The sequence below is a fragment of the Pseudophryne corroboree genome, assembly GCF_028390025.1.
Source record: "Pseudophryne corroboree isolate aPseCor3 chromosome 3 unlocalized genomic scaffold, aPseCor3.hap2 SUPER_3_unloc_32, whole genome shotgun sequence".
Classification (NCBI taxonomy): domain Eukaryota; kingdom Metazoa; phylum Chordata; class Amphibia; order Anura; family Myobatrachidae; genus Pseudophryne; species Pseudophryne corroboree.
Genome location: NW_026967522.1, coordinates 92,937 through 105,130, shown reverse-complemented (window position 1 = coordinate 105,130; position 12,194 = coordinate 92,937). Strand labels below are relative to the sequence as shown.

At 45.7% G+C, this 12,194-nt stretch overlaps 2 protein-coding genes across 3 annotated transcripts in view; one reads left to right on the top strand and one right to left on the bottom strand.

Moving 5' to 3' along the window:
* The window catches only part of LOC134984051 (uncharacterized), a 236,176-nt gene that overhangs the window by 140,197 nt on the left and 83,785 nt on the right, over positions 1–12,194 (top strand). The window lies entirely within an intron of this gene.
* The window catches only part of LOC134984047 (oocyte zinc finger protein XlCOF22-like), a 52,016-nt gene that overhangs the window by 27,567 nt on the left and 12,255 nt on the right, over positions 1–12,194 (bottom strand). The window contains exon 3 of one of the 2 annotated variants that reach the window (XM_063949689.1): positions 8,339–8,690. In XM_063949689.1, coding sequence (XP_063805759.1) covers positions 8,339–8,690 — 352 coding nt within the window. The remainder of the gene's footprint in view (positions 1–8,338; positions 8,691–12,194) is intronic. The other variant, XM_063949690.1, reaches the window with a different exon arrangement.

Sequence of the window (12,194 nt, the reverse complement as noted above, 5' to 3'; positions counted from 1 at the left end):
AATTTATCTGAAGTGTGTTTGTCCATTTTCTTGATTTTGGGAGCAAATGGTTGATTGTCATTTGCTCCCAGACATCGCCAGATTTTCTTTCCAATCAGCCAGATTGGACAGATAATCTTTAAGTGTGTAGGGCCCTTTACTGACCTATAGTTTCTGACTGTATTGTCTTACTGACCTATAGTTTCTGACTGTATTGTCTTACTGATGTCAGATTGTGTTCGGGCTGTGTCCCCAGAGGGGGCGCTAGTGGGTCAGTGGAGGTAGATGGGAGAAAACGAGGAGGCTGGATTACGTTCCTGCGCATGAGCGCAATGGTATTTTATTTGGCAGATGATATAATACAAATGGTAGCAGAAATAATAATAACAGATGAATAAAGTCAATCACTCAGTATGATAACTGAAAGTCTATGGCAATGGATGACAGATGACTTGAGAAAATAATATCCGGTAATAAATAAACAGAAGAACAAGTGTTTGTGAAATGGTTCTGGTTTGGAAACCAGTGCAGGTTTTAACACAGGAAACTTAGGCAGCAAGGTGGAAATGGCAAACCTGAGCAAAGGCAGGAGTCTGACTTCACAGTGCAGGTGATGAGGCACTGGCAGCAGCAAGCTGTGTCACAGGTGGAGGAATGAAACACACCTGGAGTCAGTCTTCAACTGCAGGCTGAAGCACACAAGGTGGTGATGAGTGTGAAGCCTTATTGCAGGTTGCAGGTATTGCTGGGCCTTGAAGTTCCACGGAGCTGTGCAGAGTAACCAGGAATACAAGTTCTTAAACAGAGAACCAGGAACACAGGAGGAACAGGAACAGATCCTTTCACATGGGTCGCTGGAGAGACACAAAGTCCAGGATGCCTGCAGACTGATCCTGCAGTCTCTTATGTACCCCATGGTGCACAGGGATTGGATGAGTGAAGGAAAGTGGGTGCGGCCAAGCACCGGATTGGCCGCAGTATACTGGCTGTTTGCAGACTGTCATGGCGGCGCCCACGCTGCGGCCTAGCAGGGACGCGGCGCGCTACACGCCCGCTGTCTCAGGAGTGCTCCCAGGCCCCTGATGATGTCCCATGGCAGGGGCATAGGTGACAGGCGACCGCAGGGAGCCAGGACGGAGTCCGCAGCGGCGGACGGATGTCAGCCTGGTAAGTCGATTCCTGACAGTACCCCCTCCTTTAGGGGTGGACACCGAACACCCACGTGGCTTGGAGGGATGAGTGCTGTGGAAGACACGGACCAACCTAGGAGCATGGACATCGGACGAATTCACCCAACTTCTCTCCTCTGGGCCATAACCGGACCAATCGACCAGGTACTGGAGACGTCCATACCGGCAACGGGAGTCCAGAATTTTGTTGATCTCGAATTCCACGCCCCGCTGAGTTCGAACCTTGGGACCTACTGGAAGAGTATTCTGAAAGCGGTTTAGGACTAGAGGTCTGAGGAGAGAAATATGAAAAGCGTTAGGTATACGAAGGGAAGATGGTAACTTTAATTTGTAGGCCACTGGGTTGATGACTCTTTCGACAGGGTAAGGACCAATGAAGCGTGGTGCAAACTTCATGGATGGGACCCTGAGACGGAGGTTACGGGTTGATAGCCAAACCTTGTCCCCAGGTTTCAAATGGGGAACCGCACGTCTCTTGCGGTCGGCAAAGACCTTGTACCGACTGGAGGCCTTTTTGAGGGAAACGTGAATTTTTCTCCAAACAGATGAAAACTGAGTCAGAGCAGTAGTGGCAGCAGGAACATCCATATGAGGGAGTTCTTGGAAATCAGGTACACGGGGATGTTGCCCATATACTGCAAAGAATGGTGTCGTTTCAGTGGCAGTATGGTATCGGAAGTTGTGGGCAAACTCGGCCCATGGGAGCAGATCGAACCAGTCATCCTGGGAAGATGAAACATATAATCTTAAAAAAGTCTCAAGTTCTTGATTGACCCTCTCTGTCTGCCCATTCGTCTGAGGATGGTATGAAGATGAAAACTTCAGTTTGACCTGCATGGCAGAACAGAGGGCCCTCCAAAACCTCACTACAAACTGTACCCCCCGGTCAGATATTATTTCTGAGGGTAAACCATGTAAGCGGAAAATCTCCCGTAGGAAGATTTGGGCAAGTTTTGGGGCAGAAGGGAGACCCTGGAGAGGAACAAAATGAGCCATCTTGGTGAATCTGTCCACTACAACCCAAATGGTATTATGTCCTTGAGAAGGAGGAAGGTCGGTGATAAAATCCATGGACAGGTGTGACCAGGGACGACTAGGGATAGACAGTGGTTGTAACTGACCTGCTGGAGACTGACGAGGAGTCTTGTGCTGCACACATTTAGGACAGGATGCCACGAAATCCTGGATGTCCATTTTCATCTTTGGCCACCAATATGTAGCAGAAAGGAACTTGAAGGTCTTCAGGACCCCAGGATGACCAGTGAACTTGGATTGATGGGCCCAAGATAGCAACTTGGGACGGAGATCTGGGGAAACAAAAGTCTTACCAGGAGGAGGAGCTGGGGAGACTTGAGATGCAGCGAAAACCACGGGACTCAGGATGGAATGTGGCACTGAGTCAGATGTTCCTTCTTCAGATTCCATGGATCGGGATAACGCGTCGGCTTTCACATTCTGCGAACCTGGGCGGAAATGAAGCTTGAAATTAAAACGTGAGAAAAACATAGCCCACCTGGACTGGCGAGGGTTAAGGCACTGAGCTGCCTTTAAATATAGCAGGTTTTTATGATCCGTGTAGATGTTAAACGGATGTTTGGCCCCTTCTAGGAGATATCTCCATTCCTCGAGAGCCAGCTTGATCGCCAGTAGTTCTTGATCTCCCACGGAATAGTTAGCTTCTGCAGGAAGAAACTTTCGAGAATAAAATCCACAAGGGTGGACTTTCCCATCGGATCCCTTCTGGGAGAGAACAGCTCCAACCCCAACTGTAGAGGCATCTACCTCCAACTCGAATGGTCTGTTGACATCTGGCTGAGACAGCACTGGAGCAGACATAAAGGCTAGCTTGATCTTCTGGAAGGCTGCCAAGGCTTCTTCTGACCAGTTGGAATGGTCTGCCCCTTTCCGAGTCAGGTTGGTAATAGGAGCGATGAGAGTGGAGAATCCTCGAATAAATTTTCTATAGTAGTTGGCGAAACCCAGGAATCGCTGGATAGACTTGAGAGAATTTGGAATGGACCAATTGGCAATAGCTTCCAATTTTGTCGGGTCCATCTGAAGATCCGATCCGGAAATTATATAACCCAGGAAGGGTATAGAGGGAACTTCAAAGGTGCATTTAGATAGTTTCCCGTAGAGCCGGTTCTCACGAAGACGTCGGAGAACTTCACAAACTTGTAGACGATGAGATGGAAGGTCTTGGGAGAAGATAAGGATATCATCTAAGTAAACAACGAGGTACTTATACAGGACATCACGAAAGATTTCGTTCACAAAGTGTTGGAACACTGCTGGAGCATTACTCAACCCAAATGGCATTACCAGGTATTCATAATGGCCATCTCGAGTGTTGAAAGCTGTCTTCCACTCGTCACCACTCCGGATTCTGATGAGATTATAGGCACCGCGGAGATCTAACTTAGTGAAGATGCGGGCTCCTTTAACTCTGTCAAATAATTCGGTAATGAGTGGTAATGGATAACTATTCTTGATGGTAATGTCATTGAGACCCCGATAGTCAATGCATGGACGCAGTCCTCCATCCTTCTTTTTAACAAAGAAGAAACCTGCACCAGCGGGTGATGATGACGGACGGATGAATCCCTTCTGAAGATTCTCTCTGATGTAATCACTCATCGCCTCAGTTTCAGGAACAGACAACGGGTAGGTGCGCCCCCTAGGTGGCTTCTTGCCAGGAAGGAGATCGATGGGACAATCCCATTCCCTATGGGGCGGCAGGATATCAGCAGCCTTTTCACAGAAGACGTCTGAGAAGTCTTGATAAGCTGCTGGGAGACTTGACTGTGTCTTTACTTCGGTAGACTTTATGGGACACACTTGGGCTAAGCAGGATTGATGACAATGTGAACCCCACGAGGTAAGCTGCAACGTTGACCAGTCAAACTGTGGATTATGTAGCTGGAGCCAGGGCATGCCCAAGACAATCTCCTGGGTGGCTTGAGGGATGACCAGGAACTTAATCAGTTCAGAATGGAGAAATCCAACTCCCAGAACCACTGGGGTAGTTTGATGAGAAATGTTCCCCTTGGAAATTCGACTACCATCCACAGCAGTAATGTACACTGGACAAGAAAGTTCACAGGTAGATAGGCAAAATTTATTTACCGCAGCTTGGGTGATAAAGTTTCCTGCAGCACCGCAGTCCACTAATGCTGACGCAGACTGGAGCCCAACTGGAGTCTCTAGCGTCACTGGAAGAATGAGGTCTTGTTGAGAAGGAGCTTGACTGAAAGATCCTAACTTGACTCCTCCCTTATAAGTCAGGATCTGGCGTTTTCCCGAACGCACCGTGCAGGAGTTAATCTGATGGCCCGCAGCAGCACAGTATAGGCAGAGTCTCTCACGTATTCTTCTTGCCCGCTCTTCAGGAGTTAGGCGGGACCTATTTATCTGCATAGGCTCGTCAGAAGAGGGAGACTGGAACTGTACAGAAGGTATGAACCTTGATCTGCATGGCTCACTCCGAGCGCGTTCATTATTGCGTTCGCGGATGCGAGAGTCCAACTTAATGCACAGGGAGATCAAATCAGACAGTTGAACAGGAATGTCACGGGTCGCCAGTTCATCCTTGATCCGATCTGAGAGTCCGTGCCTGAAAGCTGCTACCAGAGCTTGGTTGTTCCACTGAATCTCTGCAGCCAACGTCTGGAACTGGATGACATATTGTCCCATGCTTCGGGTACCTTGACGAAGTTGGATCAGGTCTGCCGAAGCTGATGTTGCACGACCAGGCTCGTCAAAGATCCGTCTGAAGGTTGACACGAAGTCTGTGTAGTTGTTAATCAGAGGGTCAGCACGTTCCCACAGAGGAGACACCCAACTCAGAGCAGATCCAGAGAGTAAGGAGATGATGTAGGCAACCTTGGATCTTGGCGTGGGGAAATTATGTGGCAATAACTCAAACTGTATTTCACATTGGTTGAGAAACCCGCGACATAACTTAGGACTGCCATCATACTTGCTCGGCACGGGCAGGTGCAGACGTGACACTGGAGCTGATGCAGCCGGCATAGAAGAACTCACAGTACTGGCAGGTGCTGGAGTAACAGGAACAGTAGGAGAGAGTACACTAGGCAGGGATTGCTGTAGTGTATCTAATCGGGAGGACATCCCTTGCAGAAATTGAAGCATCTGCTGCTGCGCAACCTCTTGACCATCCAGACGGGAGACCAGATTTTGCAAGGCCTCTGACCCCACACTCCGTCCACCATCCGAGTCCATCGATCCTGGACTTACTGTCAGATTGTGTTCGGGCTGTGTCCCCGGAGGGGGCGCTAGTGGGTCAGTGGAGGTAGATGGGAGAAAACGAGGAGGCTGGATTACGTTCCTGCGCATGAGCGCAATGGTATTTTATTTGGCAGATGATATAATACAAATGGTAGCAGAAATAATAATAACAGATGAATAAAGTCAATCACTCAGTATGATAACTGAAAGTCTATGGCAATGGATGACAGATGACTTGAGAAAATAATATCCGGTAATAAATAAACAGAAGAACAAGTGTTTGTGAAATGGTTCTGGTTTGGAAACCAGTGCAGGTTTTAAAACAGGAAACTTAGGCAGCAAGGTGGAAATGGCAAACCTGAGCAGAGGCAGGAGTCTGACTTCACAGTGCAGGTGATGAGGCACTGGCAGCAGCAAGCTGTGTCACAGGTGGAGGAATGAAACACACCTGGAGTCAGTCTTCAACTGCAGGCTGAAGCACACAAGGTGGTGATGAGTGTGAAGCCTTATTGCAGGTTGCAGGTATTGCTGGGCCTTGAAGTTCCACGGAGCTGTGCAGAGTAACCAGGAATACAAGTTCTTAAACAGAGAACCAGGAACACAGGAGGAACAGGAACAGATCCTTTCACATGGGTCGCTGGAGAGACACAAAGTCCAGGATGCCTGCAGACTGATCCTGCAGTCTCTTATGTACCCCATGGTGCACAGGGATTGGATGAGTGAAGGAAAGTGGGTGCGGCCAAGCACCGGATTGGCCGCAGTATACTGGCTGTTTGCAGACTGTCATGGCGGCGCCCACGCTGCGGCCTAGCAGGGACGCGGCGCGCTACACGCCCGCTGTCTCAGGAGTGCTCCCAGGCCCCTGATGATGTCCCATGGCAGGGGCATAGGTGACAGGCGACCGCAGGGAGCCAGGACGGAGTCCGCAGCGGCGGACGGATGTCAGCCTGGTAAGTCGATTCCTGACAACTGACCTATAGTTTCCTACTGTATTGTCTTACTGACCTATAGTTTTTTACTGTATGGTCTTACTGACGTATCGTGGCTTACTGTAGTCTTACTGGTCTATAGTTTCCTTATTTATTGTCTTGCTGACCTATAGTTTCTTCTGTAATGTCTTACTGACCTACAGTTTCCTACTGTAATGTCTTACTGACCTATAGTTTCTTCTGTATTGTCTTACTGACCTATAGTTTTTTCTGTATCGTTTTACTGACCTATAGTTTCTTCTGTATTGTCTTACTGACCTATAGTTTCCTTCTGTATTGTCTTACAGACCTATAGTTTCTTCTGTAATGTCTTACTGACCTATAGTTTATTCTGTATTGTCTTACTGACCTATAGTTTCTTCTGTATTGTCTTACTGACCTATAGTTTCCTTCTGTATTGTCTTACAGACCTATAGTTTCCTATATACATAGTTTTCCTGTCTATGTATGGTAGGTATGGAAGGGAGACCTACCATACATAGACAGTATATATAAGCCTCAGCCTCTCCCTTCTGAAAATGATAATGAATAAGGTGTATGTGTGGATACCATGCACATGTAACTGATTCTATTTACAGGAAACAATAGGGAGAGCCCACGGCTGTCTGGCAGTGTTCTAGATGGTAAAGTATTACACATATGAATATATTTCTTCTAAATAAAATATTTTTCACCCTGATTGATATAATACTGATAGTAAGACAATTCAGTCAATAGTAATCTTTCTTTTAAGTAAGTAAGATCCATATATATGAATTTTTAGTGAATAGTTATTATAGGTTATATTTTAATTGCAATTAAGTTAACAAGAGTGCTCCCAAAAAGGAAGTTTACTTCTTTCTTTCCGGACCGCTCTTCTATGCAGAAGGGAAATATCTGCTGTTTATTGAGAGATGCTCCCTGTAAGGAATTTACCACTTGCAGCTGAAATTGCAAAAGACCCCTCCCCTTGCATCAGGTAAATTAATGTCTCCTATGATTATGACTTCTCCCTTTAAAGCCATTTTAGTGATGTCCAACAATAGATTCCTGTCCAAATCCTGCCCCAGGCCACGTGGTCTAGAGATCACCCCAATGCGAATAATGTCCTTTTTCCCGGTTTCTGTGGTGACCAAAAGGGCCTCAGATTTGTCTTCAATATTTTGTATTAATTGAAGTAGCATTTATGCTTTTTTCCCACATACATTGCTACCCTTCCTCCTACACTGACCATTCTATCCTTCCTAAATAAATTGTATCCTGGTATAGCTATGTCCCAGTCATGATTCTCATTGCACTATGACTCTGTAATTGCCACAATATCCAGGTTATCCCTGGTCATTATCACAATTAGCTCTGGAATTTTGTCTCCTAATCTCCTAGCATTTGCACACATAGCTTTAAGAATTATGTCTGTGCATCTGTTATTAGTAGCCATGCCCAGACAGTACAAAATAAATGACAAGTTTAAAGTTGAAATTACCTGTTTGGTGATGTTGTTCAGTATTTGGTATTTGTTTTTTTAACTAATCAGGAATCACAAACTGTCCTTTACACCACGACTACACCTCACTAAATGAAAAGATATAGTAAACATGACCACAAATGGCCAAATAGGTCTACTATATACAAGGAGTTATTTAATACCTGCATCATCTAACAAAATGAAGGTTATTTAATAAATGGTTGCTAAACTGAGAAATTTAGATCCCATACAAATTACACACTACTACTTATATATGATCCCTAAAAACTTCTTCTTGTTACTTTTAATAACACTATAGTGATGTGTGTAATAACTCTCTTCATCTGATGTTTGTCATGGATAACCTTGTGTTATAAACACCCAACTGAGAACTGGGATGATGGCAGAGGATGGTGTAGAATAAGAGATTGCTGTAGTGACTGAGCAATGAGAATATGTTACTTCTGTAATAAGTGTTTATTACTCACCTGTGCTGATATCTGTAGGGATCTCCTCCTCCTTACACTGCTGATGACCCCTCACATACATCTCTTCTTCTCCCTCTGTATCTTCTGTCATCATATCAGTCACATACGTCTCTTCTTCTCCCTCTATATCTTCTGCCTTCATATCAGTCACATACGTCTCCTCTTCTCCCTCTATATCTTTTGCCTTTATATCAGTCACATATGTCTCTTCTTCTCCCTCTATATCTTCTGCCTTTATATCAGTCACATATGTCTCTTCTTCTTCCTCTATATCTTCTGCCTTTATATCAGTCACATATGTCTCTTCTTCTCTCCTTATATCTTCTGCCTTTATACAAGAAAGACGTTCTACCTAAATAACCCCAAAAAAGATGATTTTGTACTTACCGATAAATCCATTTCTCTGAATCCTCTAGGGGACACTGGAGTCTTATACAGTAGGGGTGTGAAGCTTGCAACCGGAGGTGTGGCACAATCTAAAATTAGCATTGTCTGCACAGCCAGCTCCTCCCCCTTCACATCCCTCCTCCCTCAGTTTGGAAAACGTGACTGAGAGAATAGGACATGATACTATAGCACTTGGCGAGGAACCAAACCGTACAACAAAGCAAACAGCATCCAAGAAACTCTTAACAGAAAAACCAACGCTGTTTGCACGAACTGTTTGAACAAGAACTTTGAACACAGCAGGTTGAGAGCACCGAGGCGGGCATCCAGTGTCCCCTAGAGGATTCAGAGAAATGGTGTCAAAGTCAGAAAAATATCACGATGCACACTACCATATTTGCACCTCATACAGGTCCGCGCTGCGCATGCGTGCGCTCTCCCGTGCGTGTGCATACCCGCTGTTGCGTGCACCCGCGGGCGCACGGTATGCGCATTTATGGTAGAGTTTCTGTGTGCCCAGCGTGCGACTCAATCGTTACATATTTTTAACATATAATGTATTTTATAGATTATGGTCCCTTTGATAGATTCTGAAAGTTTAGTTAATGTAGCATGTTCATGGACAGAGAGATCCCTCTTTGTTTGATACGAAGGGTCAGACATGGGTCATACAGTGGTGTTTAGTATCCATCGGAAGAGTATTTAATTAGCAATATTCCGGTGTTGGTTTGAAGCGGATTAATCGCTCGTGCGAATAGTTATGGACATAAGAAGTTTATGTCCATTTACTATTATTTGCACTTACTTAGTCATGCGGCGGGAAACCTAGTTTCCCACCCACCTGAGCAGTTGGAAATAGTCACAGCCCACCTGTATGAATCAACCTTTTGTTATAATGCGAAGACGAATTCCTGTGTCCAATGAACAATGAGATTGTAGGGACCATTGAATTGTATTGTGTGTGGGGCATAAATAGAATAGCCGATCATATCCAGCTCTATTCATTCTCTTCAACGGTTCTCATCACTGATAATCGGGAGCTGGATATTCAGAAAGGCGCATGCGATCATTCCCTTTGTGCGTAAGTTTTCTCCGCAATCATATTGTCTTTAAAGTTATTGTGAGCCATATCTCTCTCTATCTCCTCTTTCTATCTCATTTTCCCTTAAACGTAATTGTATTGTATTGTATTTCCTGTGTAGTTATCTGGTTAGTTAGTCTATGTTATATTGTAGTGTATGACTTGTATTGTATTATTCTTTTTGCAAGTATAACATTCATATAAGGCGTTAGACCCTAAGCCCGGTATCTGTGTATTTCTTATATCTCTAAGTATTCTCAGAGCGTCGGTGACGCTCAAACAGCTTTTAAGTTAATAAGGTTACACTGTGTTGCATTTACACCCTATCACTACACTAAGGTTTTACTGCATATTACATTGTTTATGGTTTAGATATAAAGGTTTAACATTGTGAGCGTCTGCGCCGCTGGTGATCTCCTCGTGATCCCGAGCGTCTGCTACGCTAATAGCGAACCATTACGTTAGTCGGCAGCCAATAGCGTGCCTGCCTGTGATCTCTTGGCCGTGAGCGAATGTGACGCTTGAGCGTCTCGACTACGGCTAAGCGATTGTTACGCAACGTGCGTACCCTTACGGTATTCCATACGTCAATAGCGTACAGTGTTCTTAGACCTCTTAAAGGGTTTTAAGTAAGATAAATATTTAGCTTTATCAATGGATTTATCGGTAAGTACCAAAATCCTCTTTTATCTTTCATCCACTAGGGGACACTGGAGTCTTATACAGTAGGGGACGTCCCAAAGTTATCCCCAAGGGAGGGAGTGCTGTCGATGGCCTGCAAAACTAAACGTCCGAACTTAGAATTTCCGGACGCCAAGGTATCAAACCTGTAAAAGTTTGCGAATGTGTGGGCTGAGACCACGTTGTCGCTCTGCAAAATTGAGTAGTGGAAGCACCTCGAATAGCCGCCCATGAGGCACCCACTGATCTGGTATTATGAGCACCAGTCTGAACCGGAAACTGCTTACCACAGGAAATATTAGCTTGCCGATTGGCAAAGCTATTCCATCTAAACAAAGACTGCCTAGATGCTGGCCAACCATTCTTTGGACCAAACCAATGGTCCGACCTTCTAAAGGACGACGTAACTTGTAGTATATTCGTAAGCTCGGACAACATCCAAAGACACGTCCCCATCTGCGAATCCCTGAAAGGATAGGACCACAATCGGTTGGTTTACCTGAAACCCCGAAACGACCTAAGGAAGGAAATCCGCTCATGTACGGAGTTTGGCCTTATCCTTCTGGAAAATTAACAAAGGACTCTAACCTGATAGGGCTCCTTACACCGAAACCCTTCCAGCCGAAGCCAAGGCAAGTAATAACGTGACCTTCCAAGAGAGATATTGCAGGTCTGTTCTTTCCAACGGCTCAAAAGATGGTGATCTCAAAAATTCCAACTACAAATCTAAGTCCCACTGCGCAGTGGGAGGACGGAAAGGAGGTTGTATCCTCAGAACCCCCTGTAAAAAGGTTTGAACCTCTTGTAAGGACGCTAACCGCTGTTGAAATAGGATGGAGAGAGACGAAACTTGAACCTTCAAGGAACCTAGTCTTAGTCCTTCATATAGACCAGCTGGAGTGAAAAGTAGAAGTCTGGGTAAGTGGACATTCGTCTAATTCTACCCATGTTCCTAACACCAGTCCATGTACTTCTTCTGATGTCTGCAGTCGTACATGGGTGTCACCGGCTTTCGAGCAGCGATCATCTTTAGGAATAGCCATTCTTGGTATACCTCTCACTCTTAAGATCCGGGTCTCAACAGCCACGCCATTAAACGTAGCCTGTTCAGGTCTGAGTGGAGGAACGGCCCCTGATATAGCCGGTCCTCCCTTCGAGGTAACCGCCAAGGGTCCTCCGCTAGTATCCCCCGTAAGTCCGAGTACCAACCTCTACGGGGCCAACTTGGTGCTATGAGAATTGCCCATACTCGCTCTCGTATTACCCCTTTTTGGAGGATTCGAGGTATGAGTGGGAAAGGCGGAAAAATGTAAACCCTTCTGTAACACCAAGGAAGTGTCAGCGTGTCCAGTTCTTCTGCTGCTGGATCTCTTGTCCTGGACACATACCTGGGCAGCTAATGATTTTGTCGAGACGCCATCAGGTCCACCTGAGGTAGACACCATCTACTCACATTCATGTCGAAGATCTGTGTAAACACCGCTCGCCTGGATGCAGTCCTGGCGACTGTGATAATCTGCTTTCCGGTTCACTGTTGACCACTGACTATATCTTTGGCTAAGAGAAGCGATTTGTAAACTGTTTCTCAGTTCGAGAATGGTTATGGGTAACCCGCTTTCCAGTAAAGTCCATTTGCCCTGAAAGTGATGGGTCTCTAGGACCGCTTCCCCAACCTCTGAGACTGGCATTTGTTCTGAGAATCCTCCA